Source organism: Gambusia affinis, linkage group LG01 (genome assembly GCF_019740435.1).
Source record: "Gambusia affinis linkage group LG01, SWU_Gaff_1.0, whole genome shotgun sequence".
Lineage (NCBI taxonomy): Eukaryota > Metazoa > Chordata > Actinopteri > Cyprinodontiformes > Poeciliidae > Gambusia > Gambusia affinis.
The window spans coordinates 17,146,142-17,167,303 of NC_057868.1; the positions used below are offsets into that span (position 1 = coordinate 17,146,142).

Consider the following 21,162-nt stretch of genomic DNA (forward strand, 5'->3'; position numbering starts at 1 on the left):
CTGACATGACAGAACAAATAGCTAGACAGCAAAACCATCAATTCAGAAAATCCATACTATTTCCATCCTCTATTTCCTGTTCATTAAACCCATGTTTAGTGTCAAACTCCATTGAAATTATAATTTGTGTAGCCTGGTTGATTCGCTCTCAACCAGCAGATGGAAACATACCTAATTCACTATTTTTTTCTGTTTTGCAACATTTTCACTTGAGGGTCAGCAGGAAACACAGCTAGTGATAGATTCTCATCTCTTCTTTAAGTACTTCATGTCACTGCATCATTTTTTGATTTTTTAAATTTCCTTTTAGCCTAGTTCATGGTGTTCGAATCCTTGTATTAAAGTTATTACTTGATTCTTCTGGCCTGCTAATGATCAGGTGGGTGTCACTAGTGACATTTGAGTTCATTGATCATTTAACAAATGGGTCATTTACATTTTTTGCATAGGATTGGAAAACTTTTCTGCCATCAGTTAACCAAATTTTTGTATGTTCTCAATTTATCTTTATTAAATGTTCAAATTTGTTTCATGATTTGAAATGGAACAAAATTAAAAAGAGATGTGAATGGTGTACGTTATGACCATATTTTACACCCTCATGATATTTTCTACTCTTTACTGATATCTCTCAGCATTCGCCTGGGCTTATGTAACTTTTCCTCCGTTAATGTCCTCCACTTCTGTAGCTCTGTAGCTTAATCTCCTGCTTCCTTATCGTCAGTCTCTATCGGGGATAGATTCAGTCACTTTAAGGTTTTCCATTCCTGTTGAACCTTTTTGTGGCATTTATAAGGTACAACAAAAATAGATCGCATCAAATGAATTTACTTCTTTTACAACACTTTCACAGAGATCCTCGCAGAGATGATGTGTCTGCTATTTTCATTCCTCTGGAGATTAGATTTGTGTCACATGGATTTGGAAAGCTGACGTACGTGACTGTGTATCTGTAAGATTCCAGCAGAGCGGGGCGCGCGGAATCTTCTTGCCGTTGGTTTCCTGCTTTCACAGCATTAATAAAGTTAGTGGCTGGCAGAAATCCCAAGGCTACATCTTAAAAACGTTTCAATAATGGCTTGTGTTTTTGGAAGTGGACCACAGGCTTAGAAATGTGCATTATTAGTTTACACAGCGTCATCCCTTTGGTAATCAGAACGAAAACATCACTTGAAAGATAATTAGTTTTGGTAATTATAATAATGTATTTGTGTTTTAGGTCTCTCAGCTGTTTCGTCAAAACGACTAAAATTCCAAAGGCGAGCCGTTAATGATTCTCAGATGTAATCTCTTGAGTTTGATCATGTCATCAGTTTGTCATTAGGTTGTACAGAAGTCTGTTAATGACATATTTCAGCCAGGGGTCACGTATGGTGTTACAAAAGTTACACAGTCAAATATTAACAACGATTTGGATCATTTAGCCTGTAATGGGAGTTCATTTGCCAAAGTCATATTTTTCCCAGGTCTTTCATTTGTTTAGAAATGTCACAGTTTCAAACAATTTAAACTAAATATTTAGCTCATATGCAAATTTGCTTGCCAACAACTGGAAGTGGACTATCAAAATAAAATTTGGGTTTTACAAACCTTCATATAAACTCCTGCACTTCACCAGAGCATTTAAATTATTTCACTAAAGACAGAAATTGCTTGTTCCAGAGGTTTTCTCCACTGGTAAGTTACCTCCCAATGGGAACAAGCAGTCACCTGACACAGGATGGCTGGGCCTACCCCTGGTTCACAAGACCCAGCTTTTATTTTGGTAGTCCACTTCCAGTCACCAGCAAGTGAATTTGCATGTTAGCTAAATGTTTAGCTCTGAGCTAAGTGAATAGCTAGCATGCAAAGCTTGCGCTGAGCTAAATAGTTAGAGCTGGCTGACTAGTTTTGCTCTGAGCTAAATATTAGCTGACTTCTATTTTCGATGAATATTTGACTGCAAACAAAATATTCAGTTTAAAGCTAAATATTTTGCATGTTAATCCTCTTAGCACAACAGACAGTGACATTATGGTCAGACGGTGGAAAAGTGAGAGAATGTTCAGTCAGACCATTAGTTCCCAAAAAAAACTTCTAAAAGTGCACATGGGGTCAAATGTCATTTGGGCGAGAGGGGATACAATTGGTGTATCAAAACCAAACATTTCACACCTTTACTTTCCTTTCTTCTCTTTACTCTTGCAGCAACATGTACGACTTCTACCACTACTTCTACATGCTGACCAACGTGCTGTTCTACGTCAGCTCGGCCATCAACCCCATCCTCTACAACCTGGTGTCTGCTACCTACCGCCAGATCTTCTTCACCACGCTGCGCTACTTCTTCATGCCTTGCCGCCACACACCCAGGAAGCAGCTGCACCCCCTGACCCGCCACTCCATCAGCATTTCCAGCAACCACACCTTCTCCACCAACATCATCAAAGAAACAACGTACTGACAATACGGAACTGTTTGCTGCCATGTTGTGGCTACAGAAGGAAGCCTCTGTTAGACGTTGAGTCACGGTGCTCTTCGTGGAACTGTGGCGATCATCATTTGTCCTGGTAAACCAAGTGCCCACTCAGAGACCACTGTCATTTGACTGCAACTGCACAATGTCTCGTGACTTCTTCATCCAGCATTGCATGAAGTTGTGCCAAAAAAAATGTGAAAGCATAAAATTTGAAGAAGAAGCGAGAGACACTAACGGATTCAATCACTCAGTGAGGTGAACATTTTGTTTCTTAAGATGTTAAGTATAAACTTCAGAGACTCTATAAACATGGCCTTCGGCAATACTGTCAGTGCAACGGCAGCCATGGTGTAACCATCATCTGTGAGCGTCTGTGAATAAACCTGACTTTGATGTTAGATGAAGAAAAGCAGGGTAAAGGGCGTGAAGTGTGTGGAGGAAAACCCCTTTCATCAGAGGCTCTTTACCCGTCCTGCATGTCTTGGTTTTGGTCAAGCAAAACTCTGTTGCCCAGCTCTCAGCCTGCAGGAGGTCCTTGTTGTACAGCCAACCCTCTCATTTCCAGCGGGGTTTTGTAAATACACTCACAGGGAGAATGTTCATTTCTGACACTTTTCATTATTTGTAGCAACAACCTATGAAAGCATAGCCAGAAAAGAGAGGCTGTGCCTGATTGTTGTACTTGTGCATAGCTATGTCAGAAATTATACACTCTGGAAATAAAGTCGTTCCTAAACTCAAATGTCCACATCTGTTGAAAGAAATGTTAAATCAAGTGAAGCACTTCTTGCTGAATATTCCCAGCAGCTGCTGGAGAGATGTCCAGAGATCTCTGGATTCTTCTTTTTTTAGCAAAGCAAGGAGTGAAAACAATCTAGGCTACTTGGCAGCTAAGGCACAAAATAACTTGAACAGAAGATAAAGGAAGAGCGAGAGCAGAGAGACCCGCAGAGTTTTCAGACTAGAGTGATTTCTTTTTTACATTTATTTTCCGAGCAAATCAGCAGCTTGTTTGTGACAAAACAATCAGAGCCGAGAGATTTGCTTATGTGAAAAGTGGCAAAAATTACAGTTTGGCTTGAGGTCACACAAACATTCTGTAACAGTCCAAGGACACAACAACTGAGACGAATGAAATGTGGGTTCAAACCACCAACCCACTGATTATGAGTAAGTGAAAGTTTTTCACAAAGTTTTGAAATCTGGAGTAATAATAATTGCAGGTGATCTTGTAAGGTGGAACCAAACATTGAGTTTTGAACATCACCATACGCCTCATTTCCACTGAGGATATATTCTAGTAGATAAGAAAATGGCTGGATGTTTTAAATTGACTTTTATGTAGGTATATTGTTTCAGATGTCATTGTTTAAAATCAGTCAGGACAGAGTCATGCAGTGCGTCAAGGAAAATTGTTCATAGTTTTTTGCACAGTGAGAGTTGGAGCAAAAAGTCTCATTTGTATAATGGTATTTATCAGTTTGTTGGTATTCACCGGTGATGCAAAAACAAGCACTCTGAAAACATTAATAACAGAGTCAAGAGTTTTATTGGAGTCTAATACTTACTGGACTGTGTTTCTACAATAGTTGCTCACATGGTCAGTTTCTTTAAACGAGCCAACAGAGGCAAATTGTAAAAAGTAGAAAGAAAAGATAATGGACCTAATTTATGCAGGCAAAATTTGACCATGAGCATTAACTCAATTCACTCAAATTCAATGTACAATTTAAAGTGTTCAGTTTGATTAATCAAAAAGAATGTAGGTTATATTGTTGTACGTTTTAATAAGTTAGTCAAGACTCTTTTGAAGTTCTCAAAAAATGAATTGCCCGAAGTTGACTTTCTGTTCATGTCACTGATATTCTAAGTCACTGTTGCTAATCTTACAGTTTCTTCCTGATTTTTTCTCCTATTTTCTTACAGAATGAAACTTCAGTTTGTCTGTCACAAACTGAAGCCACGTTTTTCTGGCTAAATCAAAAATCCCTCCTTTGAACAGTAGAAGGCCTAGTAATGTGGTGCGTTGGGTTAACAAGACGAAGCAGGATGTTGACGAGTGACGCTACTCTAGTCTGTTTGGGTGGAGAAAGATCTGGGCCAAAATGTGAAGCTCTGGATTTACCAGACCAATGAAACAGCACATCTTTTGAAATCAATATTCAACAATTAACTTAAACGGGCTGCTAGCTGTTGCTGATAAGTAACTTTGAAATGAGTTGTGCCTCATTTCAAAGTGCACTGGAGATGTTTGCACTGCAGAAACTGGACAACAAATATCTGGTAAGATTTAGTATTTCTTAACTGAACACTAAATCTAAATGATAGATGGTCATTGCTTATGACCATCTATCATGTGTTGATAGTATTTCTGCAATAACAATTCACTCAATCATTCCACTTATATTACAAAGATTCTACAGAATCCTCCTGTTGCAACAGGACAGTCAGGGTTGCTTACAATTAGGACTGCCACTTATACATAAGCAGAAAATGTGTTATTTTTTGTAGTTTTGAAATTTATCAGTGGGTTTGCAAAGTGCATATGCTTCATTCTCTCAATTCCAAATTTTTTTTTGGCTGCTCCATTGTTATAATTCTTTAGTCGGCCAGGTTGGATTATCCATTAATCTACAGCAAACATGGAAAATGTTGTTTCTTGTTTATTTCTTGTTGAACTTTTGCCTTACAAGTTTTAAGTTTGGTAATCTGACCTCAGCACTACGCATAGCAGGAAATGGTCATACACTCTTGTGCATTTACAGAATGTCTGCAGCAACATTATGGACTTAAGCAGGTTGTGTTGGTGTGTTGACAAGTTCCTGCTAATCCCTGGATGCACACATAGAAGAAGCAAATCCTCTTCCCTGAAACCCCCGACCAGTGTCACAAACTGCATGGTTTGCTTTTTCCGTGCTACCAAGTTCCTGGCAGTAGGAATGTGTGTGAGTTAATCAGTTGTGGGTGGATACGGTCCAATGGTTAGCATTAGCTTAGATGTTTTAGGTTCAGGCTTCAGATTAAGCAACCACAAGATGGGCTTTAACAGAGGGAAACAGTTTCTAAGCATATTATCAGGTGGATTTTTTTTTCTTTGCAAACAGAAAAGAATACCAAAGAACAAAAACTGAGATACAAAGTTTGAAAAAAACAAAAAACTATAGTAACAATGTTAATATAGAAAGCATGAAATAAAAACAAAAAAATCCTAGCTAGGTTTCTCTGATTTAATCTGATCTTGTTATGTTATTCATCTCCGAATAAAATTGCTTAATTGCTTTACAGCAACAATGGGGGTTGTTTTGAAGTGTGCTTGCCTTGTGGAGGCTGTGCTTTCTAAGTTTGCAGTTTGGAACTCTAACCCCGACACCATGCATACCAGGAAACGGTCACATAATGCAGAGCATTCTCATCTGCAGCAACATTATGGACTTAAGGAGGTTGTGTTGTTGTGTTGACAAGTTCCTGCTAAATCCTGGATCCACACATAGAAGAAGCAAATCCTCTTCCCTGAAATCCCTGACCAGAGTCACATGAATGATCAGCTGTTTCTGCTTCTGCAGTTTCCTGGCAGCAGGAAGTGAAGATCCCCTCTGTCAGAGTAGGCACAGTAAAACCCAGAATTCAGTGCTTCTTTCCTAAACTCACCTGGTTTGTCCACAACGTTAAGAGAAACTAAACAAGGCCTGGGGTGTTTTCACACCTCCTAGTCCAGTTAAGGACCAAAGTTGCAACATTTGTTCTATTTTCAGCTGGTGAGGTTTCCTATCACACTTCACTGTGCCAAACCTTTTGAAAAACCTGTTCTCCTCCTCGCCTGTGGTGGTGCTGTTCCAAGAGCGACTGAATGACACAAAAACATCTGATTAAGACACTCAGCGCAACTTCCTTCTTCACAAAATGTAAACAAAAATGAAGTAGCGTCAGATTTTTTCAGTTGTAGGATTTCTCTTTTGTATTTGGTAAAAGATAATGAGCCATTTCTGCCGCTAGCGCTGGACTCACACGTCTGTTTTAGTTATATTTTCCCAGAATGCCCTGCACCATAGACCGCTTCCTGCTTTTGGAGCAATTACTGGTCCGCTCGGCTTCCACATATGTATCCGAAGCGCACAAGGGTTCACTTCAACTGATCTAAGACCTAGGTCTGTAGGCAGACCAGAGTTTTCTTTCTGAACTAAACAGGGCTGGTTTGAATGCAACCTTAGTTTGTGGTAAGGCCGTAAAAAACAAAAAAACTAAATAAATAAAAACAGACTTTCATATCAAGTTTACATGGCAACAAGTGATTTAGAGTTAAAACCCTCAGGCTGTCTCTGTTTGGAATTCCTCAGTAAGGAATGCAGCCATTGACTGAGTCACGATAGCAGCTTGTCCAAAACTCCAAAAAATGTGCTTTAAATTAACCAAATCTGCTCTTTTATTAAGAGGAGCACTTTGTTCTACTCTTGTAGTAACTCTATTGGGTTAATGGTTTCTGCAAACTTCCCAATATCAACTTTCTTTAAATGCACATAATAAAAATATGACCGCCAGCATGTTTCTCTGGCGCTCTCTCCTGCTGAGCTGCAATATGTAAGGGTATACTATATGGGGAAGGTTTCACCTCCACACACACTGCTCGTTTGTGCAAACACACCACTTAGCAGAGAAGTGTTTGACCTTTTCTGAAGCACAGTCATTGCATTTAATCGCTGGATACTTGGAAAAAGAAATACCACTCATAATGTACATGGAAGTCCAATGTCTTACTGAAGCTACATCAGCTTTGGAAGAGTACTTTGGGTTTTTACCAGAGGCCTGTAATAAAATCCTCCATCTGAGCATGCAGGCTTCAGTTTGGGTTTGTTCTGATTCTCAGGACAGTGGTGTTGCTTCTCAGACGTGGCCTGCCTCATCAACACGGCGGAGCCAAATGAAGCTGATGTTACCTTCTCATGTTACCTTCTGCAGGAACCATCCAACAACATCAAGGCAGTGATGAGTCCAAATAAGCATTTATGAATTTGTATATATTGTCGAATATAGGATATGAAAAAAGGGCTGGTTTGTGAGGCTGAAAATATGCTGAAATGATCATAATTATTGCTATCTGCACTGAGAGGTGAGTGTGGATATCGATATATTAATTGGTTTATAGAAGGGATCTGCAATCATTACTATTAAAAAACAAAACAAAAAAAAAACATTTTGGCCTCTGATAAAAGTAAAACTGATTGAGAGCCGCTAATATTGATCGAACCTTTTGAAAAAAAAAAACGCAACATATGTAGGAAATAAGTTTCAATTCTTCCAATTACCACCATTTTATTTCTAAGTTTCTAAGTTGAAGTTTGGAAAGGAAGAAAAACATAAAACATTTGCAAAAACAAGAGGATGGCTCCAGTTTCTTTGGTGGAATGCTAGTATTTGTGGAAAACGATTTTAAAAAATACGGTTTCCAACCAGATGACACAAAAAATAAATCATAAAAAACATGCTTGGTTTCTTTAGCATGTTTGATTGCAGATCGCTGGTCTAGTTGTTCATTTCTGCTAATTCTTGGAATAATGACTCAATGAGATTTTAATAAACATACATTTTAATTCTAATTAATGATGCTAAAAGTAGACAGAGCTGAGTATTATCACTCTGCAAAATGAGTTTCTTCAGCCAGGATCACATTAAAAATAAAGACATTTCGTTGTTTCAGGATGAATAGAAACTCCATCGTTATATTTGTCCTCATCTGAGTTGTTTTCTGTGAGCTTTCTAAATGTTAGCAGTAGGTTATTTTACTTTCAAATGCCACAAGGGCAAACAATAATACCAGAATCTAATACCATTTGGACCGAGTTAATAAACCAGGAAAAACTCTCATTACTGTAGACACAGTTAGACAAGAATGGATAGACATGGAGATAATTCTCAATTCCTCCACTCAGCCCTGCCGCTCTGCTGCAAGACTTTTATATTTAACTACAATTTACCAGATCAAACCCCTCTTACTAACCGTAGGACATCTGTAACGGTCCGCTTTAACATCTAAATACTTTGAAAAGGCTTTTTTCTCTTTCATTGCTCACATTTCTTTTTAAATAAAGTTGAAATAAATGATCAGTTTGGAAGAGAAAAGGCTGACCAGTGAAGTCAAAAAAAGATCTGCTTCCACATTTCACTAGTTCTTTTTGAATGTTTGCCAGACGTTTTCCTGCATCACCATGTGGAGCGAGTGATTCAGGTGTTCTGCACTGGAGGAGCAGAACACTGAGGAAAGTCTAGCTGCAGGGTTTGGAGCGACAGGAGAGGGAGACGTTAATGTGCGAGTTGAAGTGATTGAACTGTTGTTTGCAGCGAAAGAAAAATTTACTTGAGTGTAGATAATTCACAGAGACAGACAGCAACTGAATGGCTGCTGCAGTAAACAATGAAGGAAAATCAGCAGCAGACAGAAGCGAGTCAGAGTGTTTGCTTGTCTCTATTCTACCTCATGTTTGTTTCCTCTGCTTTTGTTTTTCGATATGAACAAATGCAACATGTAAAATGTTTCCCAGAAATGCTCTGTTGGAGAATCACTTATGTCCCTGTTGAAAAGAGTAAAAAGCATTTAAAAAAAAAAAAAGTGGAGCTTTGCATTGAAGTTGCACAAAATTATTTGGAAAAACAGTTAAAATTTCAACCTCTCATTTTATTGTACACACTGAGCAGACAAAAAAATAATAATATTATTATCCTGTTCTTATTCTCCTTCAGCTTTTATTTTGGACTAATTTAAGCTCTTTGGATTTGATTTTTATCTACAATGGAAAAACTGTTACTCAGAATTGGAAAATAGGGGGGGAAAGATATGCTTTGCAAGCATTTCAGTATCTCCAAATGTCTTTGAGTGTTTTTGTGATCTATAATTTGACTTTTTATGTTAATTTTACAGTAATTACTGTTACAGTGAATTACTGTAAAAGCAACATAAAGAGTTCTTCTATTTGCACATTTTCTACCACTAGTTTTTCCTTCCACTCGACTTTCCATTCTCAACAGCTAAATTCTTTAGCTATGACTGTGCATGCCTGACCCTCCCTCCATGTGTCAGTTTGCTGCACAGCTGTCCAGTTGTTAGCCGTCCTCCATAAGTGTGTGACCAGTTCTGTACTAAAGATAGTTTTATTATAATTTATAATCACATATAAATTATAATTGGTATTATTGAAAGTTTCCACAGGTTGTCTTTCGGTTATTATTAACTGTAAGTCTTGATCATCAGAAATAAACATTTAAAATCACACTGTAGTTTGCCTATTAAATATATTCCACTTAATAAAATGAATTACATTTTCATAATATTGTTGTTTTATTTGGTATGTGTCTGCGCATGACATAATAATAGTAATATAATTCTGTGGAGTGCAGTGATCATCTCTTTTTATTGGAACACAGATCCAAGGAATGATCTTTCGCTCCAGGGCATAAACCAGACGGTGAATTTTAACATCGGGCTGACACCATTGATGTGGCAAAGGATAAAATCTTAATCCTCTCCCCCCGACTGAGAGCAAAACGATCAGAGGAGCTGTGATTGAGCGTGGAGTGACACGCTGAATCCTCAGTAGATATCTTAGCTCTGACAGTCAGTGGAGCTTCAGGACCTTTGAGTCTATACAGTTTATTTCCACGGTTCTTTTAAACTCCCCAAAGGAAGTCATCCCACGGTGAAAAGAAGCAAAATTAGATTACTTTAATTCAAACATAACATATTGGCCAGTTCAGCATAACTCAAATTTATATTAATGCCAACATATGAGCTGATACAGAGTTAGAGGTTAATGGACAGCTGATGCTGCAGAGGGTTTGAAGAACAAACTGGTTGTCGTAGTCGGTGGTAAATGTTCTGTCACTGGTGATCGTTGCGGGAGGATCGTCAGTCATTTCCCAGGGAGAGCAATCAAAGGAATGGCGAGAGACTCGGGAGGATTGTCAGTGAGGAGGAAGTAGGCGCAGCGGTGCGGACACCTTCCACCAGACCTCCAGCAGCTTGAACCAGCAGATCAGAAGAGAGAGAAGCAACAGGTAAGTACTGGAAACATGAAACAAAGAGGGCAACATGTGGGCCTGGACGCCACCTGGGTGTGAGGAGGCCATCAGGTGTGTTCAGAGATCCACTCCTGCTGCTCCTCTTGTTCTGTTGGTGAGTGAGTCTGGTGAGAAACAGCTGGTGATAGCAACACACTGGGAAGACAATCAGTTCAGCAATAAGACACACACACACACACACACACACACAAAGGGTGATGAGAATGCAGAGTAAAGGCAGAGGCTCACAGTCCGTGTTCCTACCAAGAGGCAGCACGCCAAATTCATTTAAAGGTATTTTTTATTTGCATGGTAATTTTCTATTTCCACAACTTTTCTGCTCAGCTAAATCTGTGGTTATTTTCCCTGAAATGCTTTATAGTTGAGCTCTGTTGGTATGATCACTTTTTGTCTGAGAAAAGTAGCAAAATTGGTTAATAATTTCAATTTTCCCACTTTTCTCAAGAGCATTCTGAAATTGAAAGCTGCTGACAAGTAAAATGCATCCATTCAGTTTTACATCTGCAAACTCGGGTATTTATAATCTGAAACGTTCATTTCTGGTAACATGCAGGTTAGACATTAAAAGTTGTGTTCAAACATGCACAGTGCTTTTATTTAACTCAAAAAACTGACAACATAATGCTTTATATTAGTAAAAATGCCATGACTGGTGTAAAATGTTGCTATATAATCTGATAAAATGTAACGGTGTAACTCATTTTGTACATGTCACTTCATTGGCTTTTTCTTCAATCCAGGAAGGGTTAAAAGAATTAAACATATATTTGATGGTTTCTTATGTTTCTAAAGTCACTCTCAGAAAATCTTACTGAAAGACTGAAGGGAGGCAGAGGGAGGACACCATGCATGCCTTTAGGCCCTAATATTACTATTTCCACCTTTGACTAGAGGAAAGATTAGAGGTTTAAATTTTCTTAATAAATTATGAGTGAAAATCTGAAATGAGAGGGATTTTTTTCTTTTTTGTTTTCTTTTTTTTTTTTGCAAAATTGTTGAATAAAAATGCTGAAAAACACAGGAGAATAAAAAGATTAAGGTGTCAAACATCTTTCAAAAATCTTAATAACACTAATTATTTCTTTGGCCCTTATTGTATCATTCACAAGGTCCTGCTGTAACAACCCATTAATACACGTCCCCCATGCTCCATATGTCAAATATTGACTTGAAGGATCCAGATCCTAGCCTGTGTTTTTTCTCATGCACATCGATCATCAATTCCTCTCCAACCAAACACTCATTTTATTCACTCCATTCATTTTCCATCTAGTTCACTTATGAGACTTGAATCCTTTGTCCTTCTAATTAGCAGCGAGCGACGATGCCAGATAATGACATTCAAGTGTGTGCTTATGAATGCTCCAAACTCGCACTTATGATGCCATTTTCCTCACCGTGATTTGCAACATGAAGCAGAGTAATTGCCCTACTGTTTTTTTTTTTCTTCTTAGCAACTAATGCTAATGCTGATTTCAACCACTGAGAAGCTGGGCTGCTTTGGAGCTTTCAGATAAATGAAGAGAGGTGATCAAAGGAAAGTGGGGGGAGGGAAAACAGAATGATTTATGATGTTCAGAAGACAGTTGTCACATTGTTCAGGTCTTTGGAATCATGTAATATGAATGTTTTCAATTATTCACCAAGAATATTCCCACATTGATGATCTCCTGCTCTTCGTGCGGCCTCTGTCTGGATGCTACATGGAAACGGTTGCTACAGCTCTGATCAGAAAAACTGAGCTCCAAATGCATTAGATATTTTCTAACTTAGAAGTGTCAGAATATTTATTCGGCAGATTTTTCTGTCACAGTCCACAGGAACAAAGCTTTAGAATCTGATAAAGAAGGCATCCTGCAGGAGGACCAGCTGATGTTGCTGACCCGTTGTTGATTTGACATTAGAACCACCGTCTTCAGTGGTGGTTCTAATTTGATTTGGATGTTATGTGTTATACACAAAATACTGTAAATTGATGATGGGCAAGTGAAAATAGCAACTTGCTTTGGAATCTTTAAAAAATAACAAATAAAATTTGAACATTTTGCAGTGCTTTAAAGGCATCTGCTACACCAAATTCACTTTTTGCATACTTTTGTTCTTCAACTTGAGTCTACTGCTTCTAGAAACAGCCCAAGTGCTAATTAAAAAAAGCAATCTTTCCATTTTCTGTCAATAAGTTGATGGTTTCTTATGTCTGGAAAACAAGCCATTTCAAAAACTTTCTGATTATTGAGTCACTACTATGTAAAAAAGCGAGTCTTTTATGTGTAACCTCGTAAGGACGGTAGGCTTCACTGCAACACTGTATAAAAAAACCTTCGTCACGTGATCAAAGTGAAGACGCAGAACAGTACTGACTGTGTTCTTTTGTCTCCATTTAAGATGTAATGTTGTATCTTGTTGGGACTGATCCTACTTCAGATGAGAAGAAGCCATGAGAAACAACAAATTGCAGACGTGGAAAGGGAAAGAAATGGCTTTTTTTAGCATGGAGAACAAAACCCTGAAAACATCTTGTTTCTTTTGGTTCTTCCCTTTTTCAGGACACCAAAGGCTGAACAACCTGAACAGCCGCGCAGGAAACAAACAAATCATTTCACTGAGGTCTCTGTAAAGTCATGATGTATTTTGAAGCATAATAAAATCCACATGAAAAGCAAGCTGTTATAAACACTGAATACTAAACTTGATATAAAACAAAGATCCTGCCACACCAGCAGTCTTTGGAAACTTGCAGAAAGGATTCAGATAAGAATAATTGAGCTTCCTGCATCAGTAAAGCAACATTAAAGATTAGCATGACAGACAAACAGTGTTAGTGAAGAGGTCGGTATTTGTCTTGCTTTCATGCATCAACATCAGTCATCCACACATGGCTTAGAGTATAAGTACACAAAGTTATATCCTAGATGATGAGTTATTTGATTTTCGGTTCCTCCTGGGTTCATGTTGACACGACCTGCCTACTGCTCTGTGTGTGAGAGCATTAAATGACCGGCTCTGGTGTAAAGCACTAGAGCAGTCAGAATTAATAAAAAAAAAAAAGAAGTGATAAAAAGCCATTTAATGTAACTACAAGCACTTAAGCCAGGCTGAAAATAAATCTTGCCCTGTTTATTTTTATTTCTATTTTGCTAGACTGAGAACTAAAAAAATCAATCAATCAATCAATTACATTTTAATTTTATAGCACATTTCAGCAGCAAGGCATTTCAAAGTGCTTTACATCGTATCAAACACAGAAACACAACGCAACATAAAATCAACCATCAAAACACAACATTAAGTCAGGTTCCATCAATAAATTTGTAATTTTGTAATATGAAAAAAGAGACCTAACTCTTTCTATTGATTTTTTAAGAGCTCTGCTTTTCTGCTCATCCATCAAGAAGGATCCAAAGAATCCAAACGTCCATTGTCCATACATATTAAATAACCACTCACTCAATGGTCTCCATCTGACATTTTTTTCTAATCTCATTTAATCCTTTGTTGCAGTGATCTACCTCCTGAAACACAGAGAGCGGTGGTGGAGAGAGAAGGTGTCAAACGAACAGACAGAGAGAACGCAGCAGCAAATGTTGTCTTATGCTTAATCTGCAAACAACAACAAACATGCACTGTCAGGGTAACATTGCAGCAGAGTGCAGAAAAACACAGTAGAGGGAGCTCAGAAAATGCAACATTTTCAATACACCCACAGGACACTTTATTAGGTACACCTTGATAGAATAACTTGATGTTATCTGTCTATATGGATACACTTGACCCGTCTTTCAGTGTTTAACAATGACTGTGTTTGCAGTGAACATAAAATTGAACAATTGGACATGTCAAACACCAAATACCTTAAAAAAATAATTTCTGAAGAGACAATGCTGCCCAAACCAAACATGATCCTCCCTGTTAAATCATAAAGTAACTGATTTATCACATTTTATGTTCAACATTTCATGTTTACCCCTTAACATTTGTTTTTTATTATTATTATTTAATATTATCATTTTTATAATCTGAAACCTTTAAGTGTGTCAAATAAAGAAAAACAGAATCTGTAAGCTGCCAAGTACAGCATTGTACATAACTTGACAAATAAGATATATCCTGTTACTTTATCACATTATTGTTACTGCACACACTCTAGAGATTCAGAACTACCTAGAAGGTTTTACGGTTTGCCGGTGTTGTGCTCCGGTTTGTTAACATGATGCAAAGCCACACAGCCCATTGCAGCCAGCTGCTGTCTCATTAGTGCCAAACCACGTTTGACAGACAGCTCAAGTGAAGGTCAACCAGGCGCTGCATGTCCAAGAGTGAAACTCGACTTGGCAGGAATAGCTCTCTAGTTGTCTGACAGGGTATTGTTTCATCTTTTTTTTTTTTTATATTCTGCCTATCAGACTCTCCAATGTTTCATTTTTATCACTCTTTGAATCCCTGCTGTTGTTCAGATTTACTGCAGTGATGATGTGTTTCATTCTCTATACGGCCTCTTTTGTTGCCCCCCTTCTTTTAACTTCAGCTTTGATTTACAGATCAGACTGAATGCAGTTTGGAGCAATAAATCACCAACGAAATCCTGATGCTTTAGAAAACTCTTAGATGATAGAGCAACCCATTTAAGTAGAGCTTAATGGTTTTAGTTTTATCGAAATGAAAAATTGCTCTCGGGATCTTTCATCAGAACGTCACAGTGGTTTTTAAGTGACGTTTATTTGTATATATAGCACATTTGAGCAACAAGGCAGTTCAAAGTGCTTAAAAACATCATAAAAACATCAATAACCAATTGTGAAAACAAGCAATAAACTTTTCATTTTGTCCAATGCCATGTTTCGAGAGCTTCTGTTAAATATTTTGCCACATTTTTCCAACATGCCATACTAGGGTTATGTGCTGGAAAATGAGCTACGTGTTTCTAAACATGAGGAAACGAAGCAGACTTTAAAGAAGGCCAAGTTCTGTCATATTTTTAAAGTGTGTGTGTCTTATCTCATGTACCTTTTTTCCTGAATAGTGTGTGTGTATTTGGATTAAATCTGTGCTATCGCCAGTCCTTTGCTCAGTCAGGACTTGTTATGTGTCTTATGGTCAAACATCAGCGTGCAAATATATTGACTTTTTTATTTAAGAATCAGAAGGATGAATTAAGAAATGTATGCTTGAGAAGAGGATACTACACAAAACCACCAAAATAATTTTAGCATCTATATAAAAAACTTCAGGTACTTTTAAAAGATTTGGAACCAGGGAAACGTGCCACTCCAAACCGGTAAAAGTCTGAGCTGCTGTCCATGTTGGGGTTTTTGGACTCCAGGATGTTGCAGAGGAAGACCAGAGATGATGCATTCAAACACTTGAATTTGGCACTAATGCTATTAAAATAGGATACAACAATATTTACCGAGACATTACTGGAGTAGAAAAGCATATATTCCCCCCATTCTCCACTGCCAGTGGGTCCAAAAGAGGGATCTCACGTAAAACCAATCTATTATGAGGCTTTTTGGATAAACATAAATGCTTTCATAAACAGAAAAAATGTCCATTTTAGAAAGGAAACTGGTGCATAAAGAGAACGGGGAAGAATAGACATGTTCTGTCTCTGACGTACTTTAGTGCTCCTAACAATTTTCAGCAAAAGTAAAGAGTGAGACCAACGTCTGGAAACATTCATACCTCTATGGCTCCACATAATCAGTTGGAAGTTTGAAGGATAATTTCTCAAGTGACTCTGAGTCAGACTGTGGGTGTTAAATACAGGTTACCTGAGGTACAAAGAGACCTGGCTTTACATTAATGCACCAAGTGACACAATATCACCAGAAACTTTTAGCTGCTGGAGTCAGACTGAGGGAAACTTTATTAGTGATTTGCAGATATTACTGTTCTGCAGAGTCCACTAGACTCTCGTCTCTTTTGCGCTTTAGGGACAGTCAGGTCAGTTATTTAGCCTGCCTTTGCCCAGAAAGTCTGGTTTGAGTGGGGAGATGTGAATGTGTAACAAGGGACCGCTCCAAAAGCAGGAAGTAGACAACAGTGAAGGGCATTCTGGGTAAATACAATAAAAAAATCAAACAAACATGCAAGTCTAGCACTAGCAGGAGAAATGACTTTAGTTTTTTTTTAAACAATAACAAACTTATTCACATGTGATTTTAATTTAATCTCTTATTTAATGGAAACGCTGCAATTGCGAAATTGTGTTTTTTCAACATCAGCAGAATATCGACAAAGATTTGCGCTCTGGACTGAATTTTAGGACCAGCCTGCTTCTTCAACTTCTGTCCACTCAAACAGTCCAAATCTTCAATGTATCTCCCATTTAGTTTTTATTTTTCTGCACTGGTCTAGAAGGGTTACAGAACACAAACTCTACTAATGAAATAAATATCCCAGCATTAAAGTGTCTGAACATGAAGTGCTGCTAGGGCTTTTTATGCGCATAATTTAGTAGAATTAAACACTTTCTGAGATTTAAAGGTAAGAAGATTACTGAGTAATGCACTGATGTGTAAATTAAGTATGGATTCTTCAATTCCGTCTCTGTTACTTCATATATTGCTGGATCTAAAAGTAAAATGATGGACTGAGAGAGTGGCTGGTACAAAAACAAGTAGTGAAGATGAGTCAACCTGAACAAAGCCATGAAAGACAAATCCAGACATTAAAGTAACATGGGAGACAGCAGAGGTATGTTCAAGATACTACCTGTCAAGATGATGCAAGCCTGAGAAACAGATGGAACAAAAGAAGATTCAAGGCAGATAGGAACTGGTTTACCTACTAACTAGATCATGAAACAGCTCTACTAATGACTGCTACTGAACAACATCTGACACGGTTCACCTGGTTCTTACTGTCACCTTTTCAATCGGCTGCAGGCTGTTTCCAGTTCTCCTAAACAGAGAGGATGCTGCAGGCCTCACATTAGAGTCATGGTGACAGCTTTCATTGAGCCTGGTTAGGACAGCAGGTCACATCTATCGTGTCATGCCGGATTTACTGACTGCGTATTTGTGTAGCAAACAGTTTTTTTTCTGCTCTGAGAACTGGATGTGTCAGTAAAGCGTTGATTTAAAATAAATTATGGAAAACCAATGCAGCAGGTCTTTTTTTCTGGTTTCAGTTAATTACTTTAAGCAAGAAATTTGAGGTAGTGCTGAAGAAACACAAATGTGAGGCGGTATATCTCGAATGTTCAACTGGAAATAAGCCACAGACCCAATTATAAGACAGTTCTAAAGCTCATGAATTATAATTCTCTAAGTCAGTTCGAAATAGAAAGACTTCCAGTCTTGCGCTCTTTTGGTTGGTTTCTAATCGGCCTGTGATGAAGGAGGAGTCCAATTCTTATTTACAGAGGCTAATCAGTTCTTTTCCCCATGTGGATTTCATGTTTGAGAGTTAGATCCTGGCGCCTCAGTGTACAAGACCTTCTGCAGGAGGTGCAGGCTTTACGTGACAAATGCCAGTCAGTGCAGAAAATGATGAAGTGTTAAGTGGAATGAACTGGATTTTTGTTTACAGTATGCCCAAAACAAAGTTCAAGAAAGCTTATTTCATCTGACAGAAAAAAAATAAAAAATTTTGCTAATTACAGCTTAACATCCTCATCCAGGCTCAGTTCTACCAAACCAGTCAGCTGATCAACAACCAGATGTTACCACTGGCAGAAAACACAAAGAAGATGACAGGAAGTGATACGGGGATGATGGAGCTGAATGTTTTTTGGTTTTTTTTTTAATGACTTATTGAGTGAATAAACATATTCTCGTGTGATTTTAATTGAGATCTTTATTTAATGTAAACGCCACAACTGTGAAATTGTGTTTTTTCGAATAGTGGAATGTCAGAGTTTTGCACACATGTAGCCTATGTGTATGTTACTACATGTCTTTACTCTGCCAGTCACCAGAACCAAATTATTCACGCGAAGAGTTAGTGAGTCCTTTAAACATCGATTGAATGGATCCATGGATTTCAGGCTGCAAAGCTTTATGCACCCCTCATGCTCATTAAGTCATGAACTTTATCGTCGTATGAGGTTGGAGGCAGCATTCAGCATCTATGCACCACAAATCTGTAACAAACTTTCAGAAAATGCAAAACAGATGAAACACTGAGTTCCTTTAAATCCAGACTAAAACTAGAGCTGCTTTTGATTAGCAGTAAGTGGAACAATGATCAAAAATATTTCATGCATTTTTGCTTGATGAATTTGATGATGACATTCATTTATGGCTTGTTTCATAATTGGTTACTGCATTGTGTTTTTTATAGTGTAAAGAACTTGGAAGTAACATGTAGCTGAAATGTGCTATCCAAATAAACTTGACCACGTTTGACCACTGTTCCTGACCCTTTGCATCGCCATGGAAACCTGTTCCATGAAGCTCGTGCCTCACTGTTTCTGAGCCAGTTTGGTTGGGTGTAGCCTTTGTCTCTGCAGAAGGTCAGTAACCTCTGGGCACTACACACACTTCAGCATCCACTGACCCCCCCTGTGATGACACATGTTTTTTAATCAAATTTAATTGAACCTACAATTTGAGCTTAATTACAGTCAGACATGAAAGTCTAAGCTAATTATCATGACGATTCCCAATAAATTATACAAAAATTTTTACCTTAAACATTTTTTTAAATGCAGGCATCAAGTATTTAATCACAAAAAAATATTTTACATTCTGAGGTAGTGTTTACATTCTTTTAAATTTTCTGCTTAATAATTAACAGTTGGCTCATTTAAATGCATTTAAAGCAAGACAGACAATGAAAAAATCATTTGATGTGGACAACATATTGTCTGAGACAGACTCCTAATATTTGCCATGGTCTGTTCTGCTGCTGTTATACATCTAGAGAAAAAAAATTATTTTCTAGGTTGAGAAGTTGAGTTTTAAAATGTTTGTTCAAGCAGCACCCAGTTTAAACGATCATGCAGCACAAGAGTCTGTGTTCTCTGACACTCCTGCGAGCCAGAGAAGGACCTCATCACGGAGGGTGACAGGGCGAAGATATTACTTAGCCTGCAGGGTTGGTACACACATACAGACCAGTTCTGCAACTGGGCATTCGAGTGTGAATGTATCTTGGTTGAAGGGCAACTACCTGTGTGTGTGTGTGTGTGTGTGTCTGGGTGTGTGTGTAAGAAAGAGAGAGAGAGAAAAAGGGACAGAGGGAGATCAAGCGAGTGTTGGTACATTTATTGCAGTGAACACAAAGCAGAGAAATCTAATGTCTAATGCATCCCAGTGGAACGTCACGCCTAAGCATCTATGTAGCTAAAACCTTTATGTTATTACAATGCCGTTTAACCTTCCACTTCCAAATAGCACATTACACTTTTGCAATACAAATACCGACCATCTCTAATTATAGCAAATCCAATAGATAATTAGCTTATTAGGGAAGATGGGATGAAAATTGGATGGATGAACATGGGTGGCCTTTCAGGGGTTAGGGAGAGGTCCTCTCACAATGTGCTCCCCTTTAATCAGGTAGGAGCAGCCAACAGTCTGGAGCAAGCAAAAAACTGCTGTGGTGAGATCGATGGAGTTGGTCACCAGATAATTTGGAAAAGCAGTGGCCACACAGAGGCAGCCCAGCACCATGTGTGGTCCATAGTCCTCAACACGGTTGTCCTGGGTTGGAGTCCCAGTCCCGGGCAGTTTGGTGCAGGTCTCTGTCAAAATTACTGTTCGTTAAAACAGCAGTATGTAACTTTTACAAAATCATGTTTTTTTTTTCATATTTGTTAAAACTGTCACTATGTTGTGACATTATAATGAGACAGATAATCTGGTAAAAGTTCGATCTCCTCCACTTCCTCCCTGAGCTACATTGCTGTCTGAAGAAAAACACAACCAAAAACAACCAATCAGAGCTGGGAGGTGGGGCTTAGTGCTGTCAATCAACCTTGTTTTTTTTTGTTTGTTTTTTTTTGCTTTTTTCTTAGGCTAGCCTTTAATACTCTATCACTTTCAGCTGTAATTTGCAGCTAAAAGTGCAAATTACAGCTGTAATTTGCAGAAGATAGTTAAAGTCTATGATTTCTGTATGCAGTATTTATGGTGCTTTTTACAATGTTCAAAACAAAACCAACATGATTTAAAGTGAATGACCATGAAAGGCAGAAACCACTGAGCTGAGAAGAAAAACTTACCCTCCATGAAGTCACTTGGTTTGAAAAGCTGCCTGCAACACCAACTGTTGGCACTTTCATCACAGTTTACATTACACTGTCTGTACTCTCCTCCATTAACTCTCTTAACATTGTCAATAGACAGCATGTTCATAAAGTCTGGAGAACTGTGTGTGCTGTGACTGTTTTGGCCGACTGCACAGTGACACCAGATTAGAGCTGAAACAGCAAAAGGAAAACTGAGTTAAGAGGAAACCTAAACGACGTCGACACGAGGCCGATGTGATCAGGGAGCCGAATTGCTGAGAACCAATAACACCCCAGTTCCTTATTATTCCAAAAGCATCACTTTCTGCCTTTTTGTCAGAACGCCGAGTGCCACAGATCAACAGGCTCTCTTCCTGTGACGCTGAGGGCAAAAGTTCTGAACAATTAACTCCATCATAACAAACTTTCAGTGGGTATTCTTGCAGAATAATTGTGCCTT

General features: G+C 38.3%; 1 protein-coding gene across 4 annotated transcripts in view; it reads left to right on the forward strand.

Annotated features, from left to right (window-relative positions):
* The window catches only part of ntsr1 (neurotensin receptor 1 (high affinity)), an 89,571-nt gene extending 82,288 nt beyond the window's left edge, over window positions 1–7,283 (forward strand). The window contains exon 4 of one of the 4 annotated variants that reach the window (XR_006370556.1): window positions 2,188–2,274. Coding sequence is in view for 3 of the 4 variants with exons in the window: in XM_044116020.1 (XP_043971955.1) it covers window positions 2,188–2,443 (256 nt within the window). In the remaining variant the exon portion in view is untranslated. Of the gene's footprint in view, window positions 1–853; window positions 1,001–2,187 lie in introns of those variants that run through there. The other 3 variants (XM_044116020.1, XM_044116011.1, XM_044115999.1) reach the window with 3 other exon arrangements.
* Window positions 7,284–21,162: the final 13,879 nt, after the last annotated feature.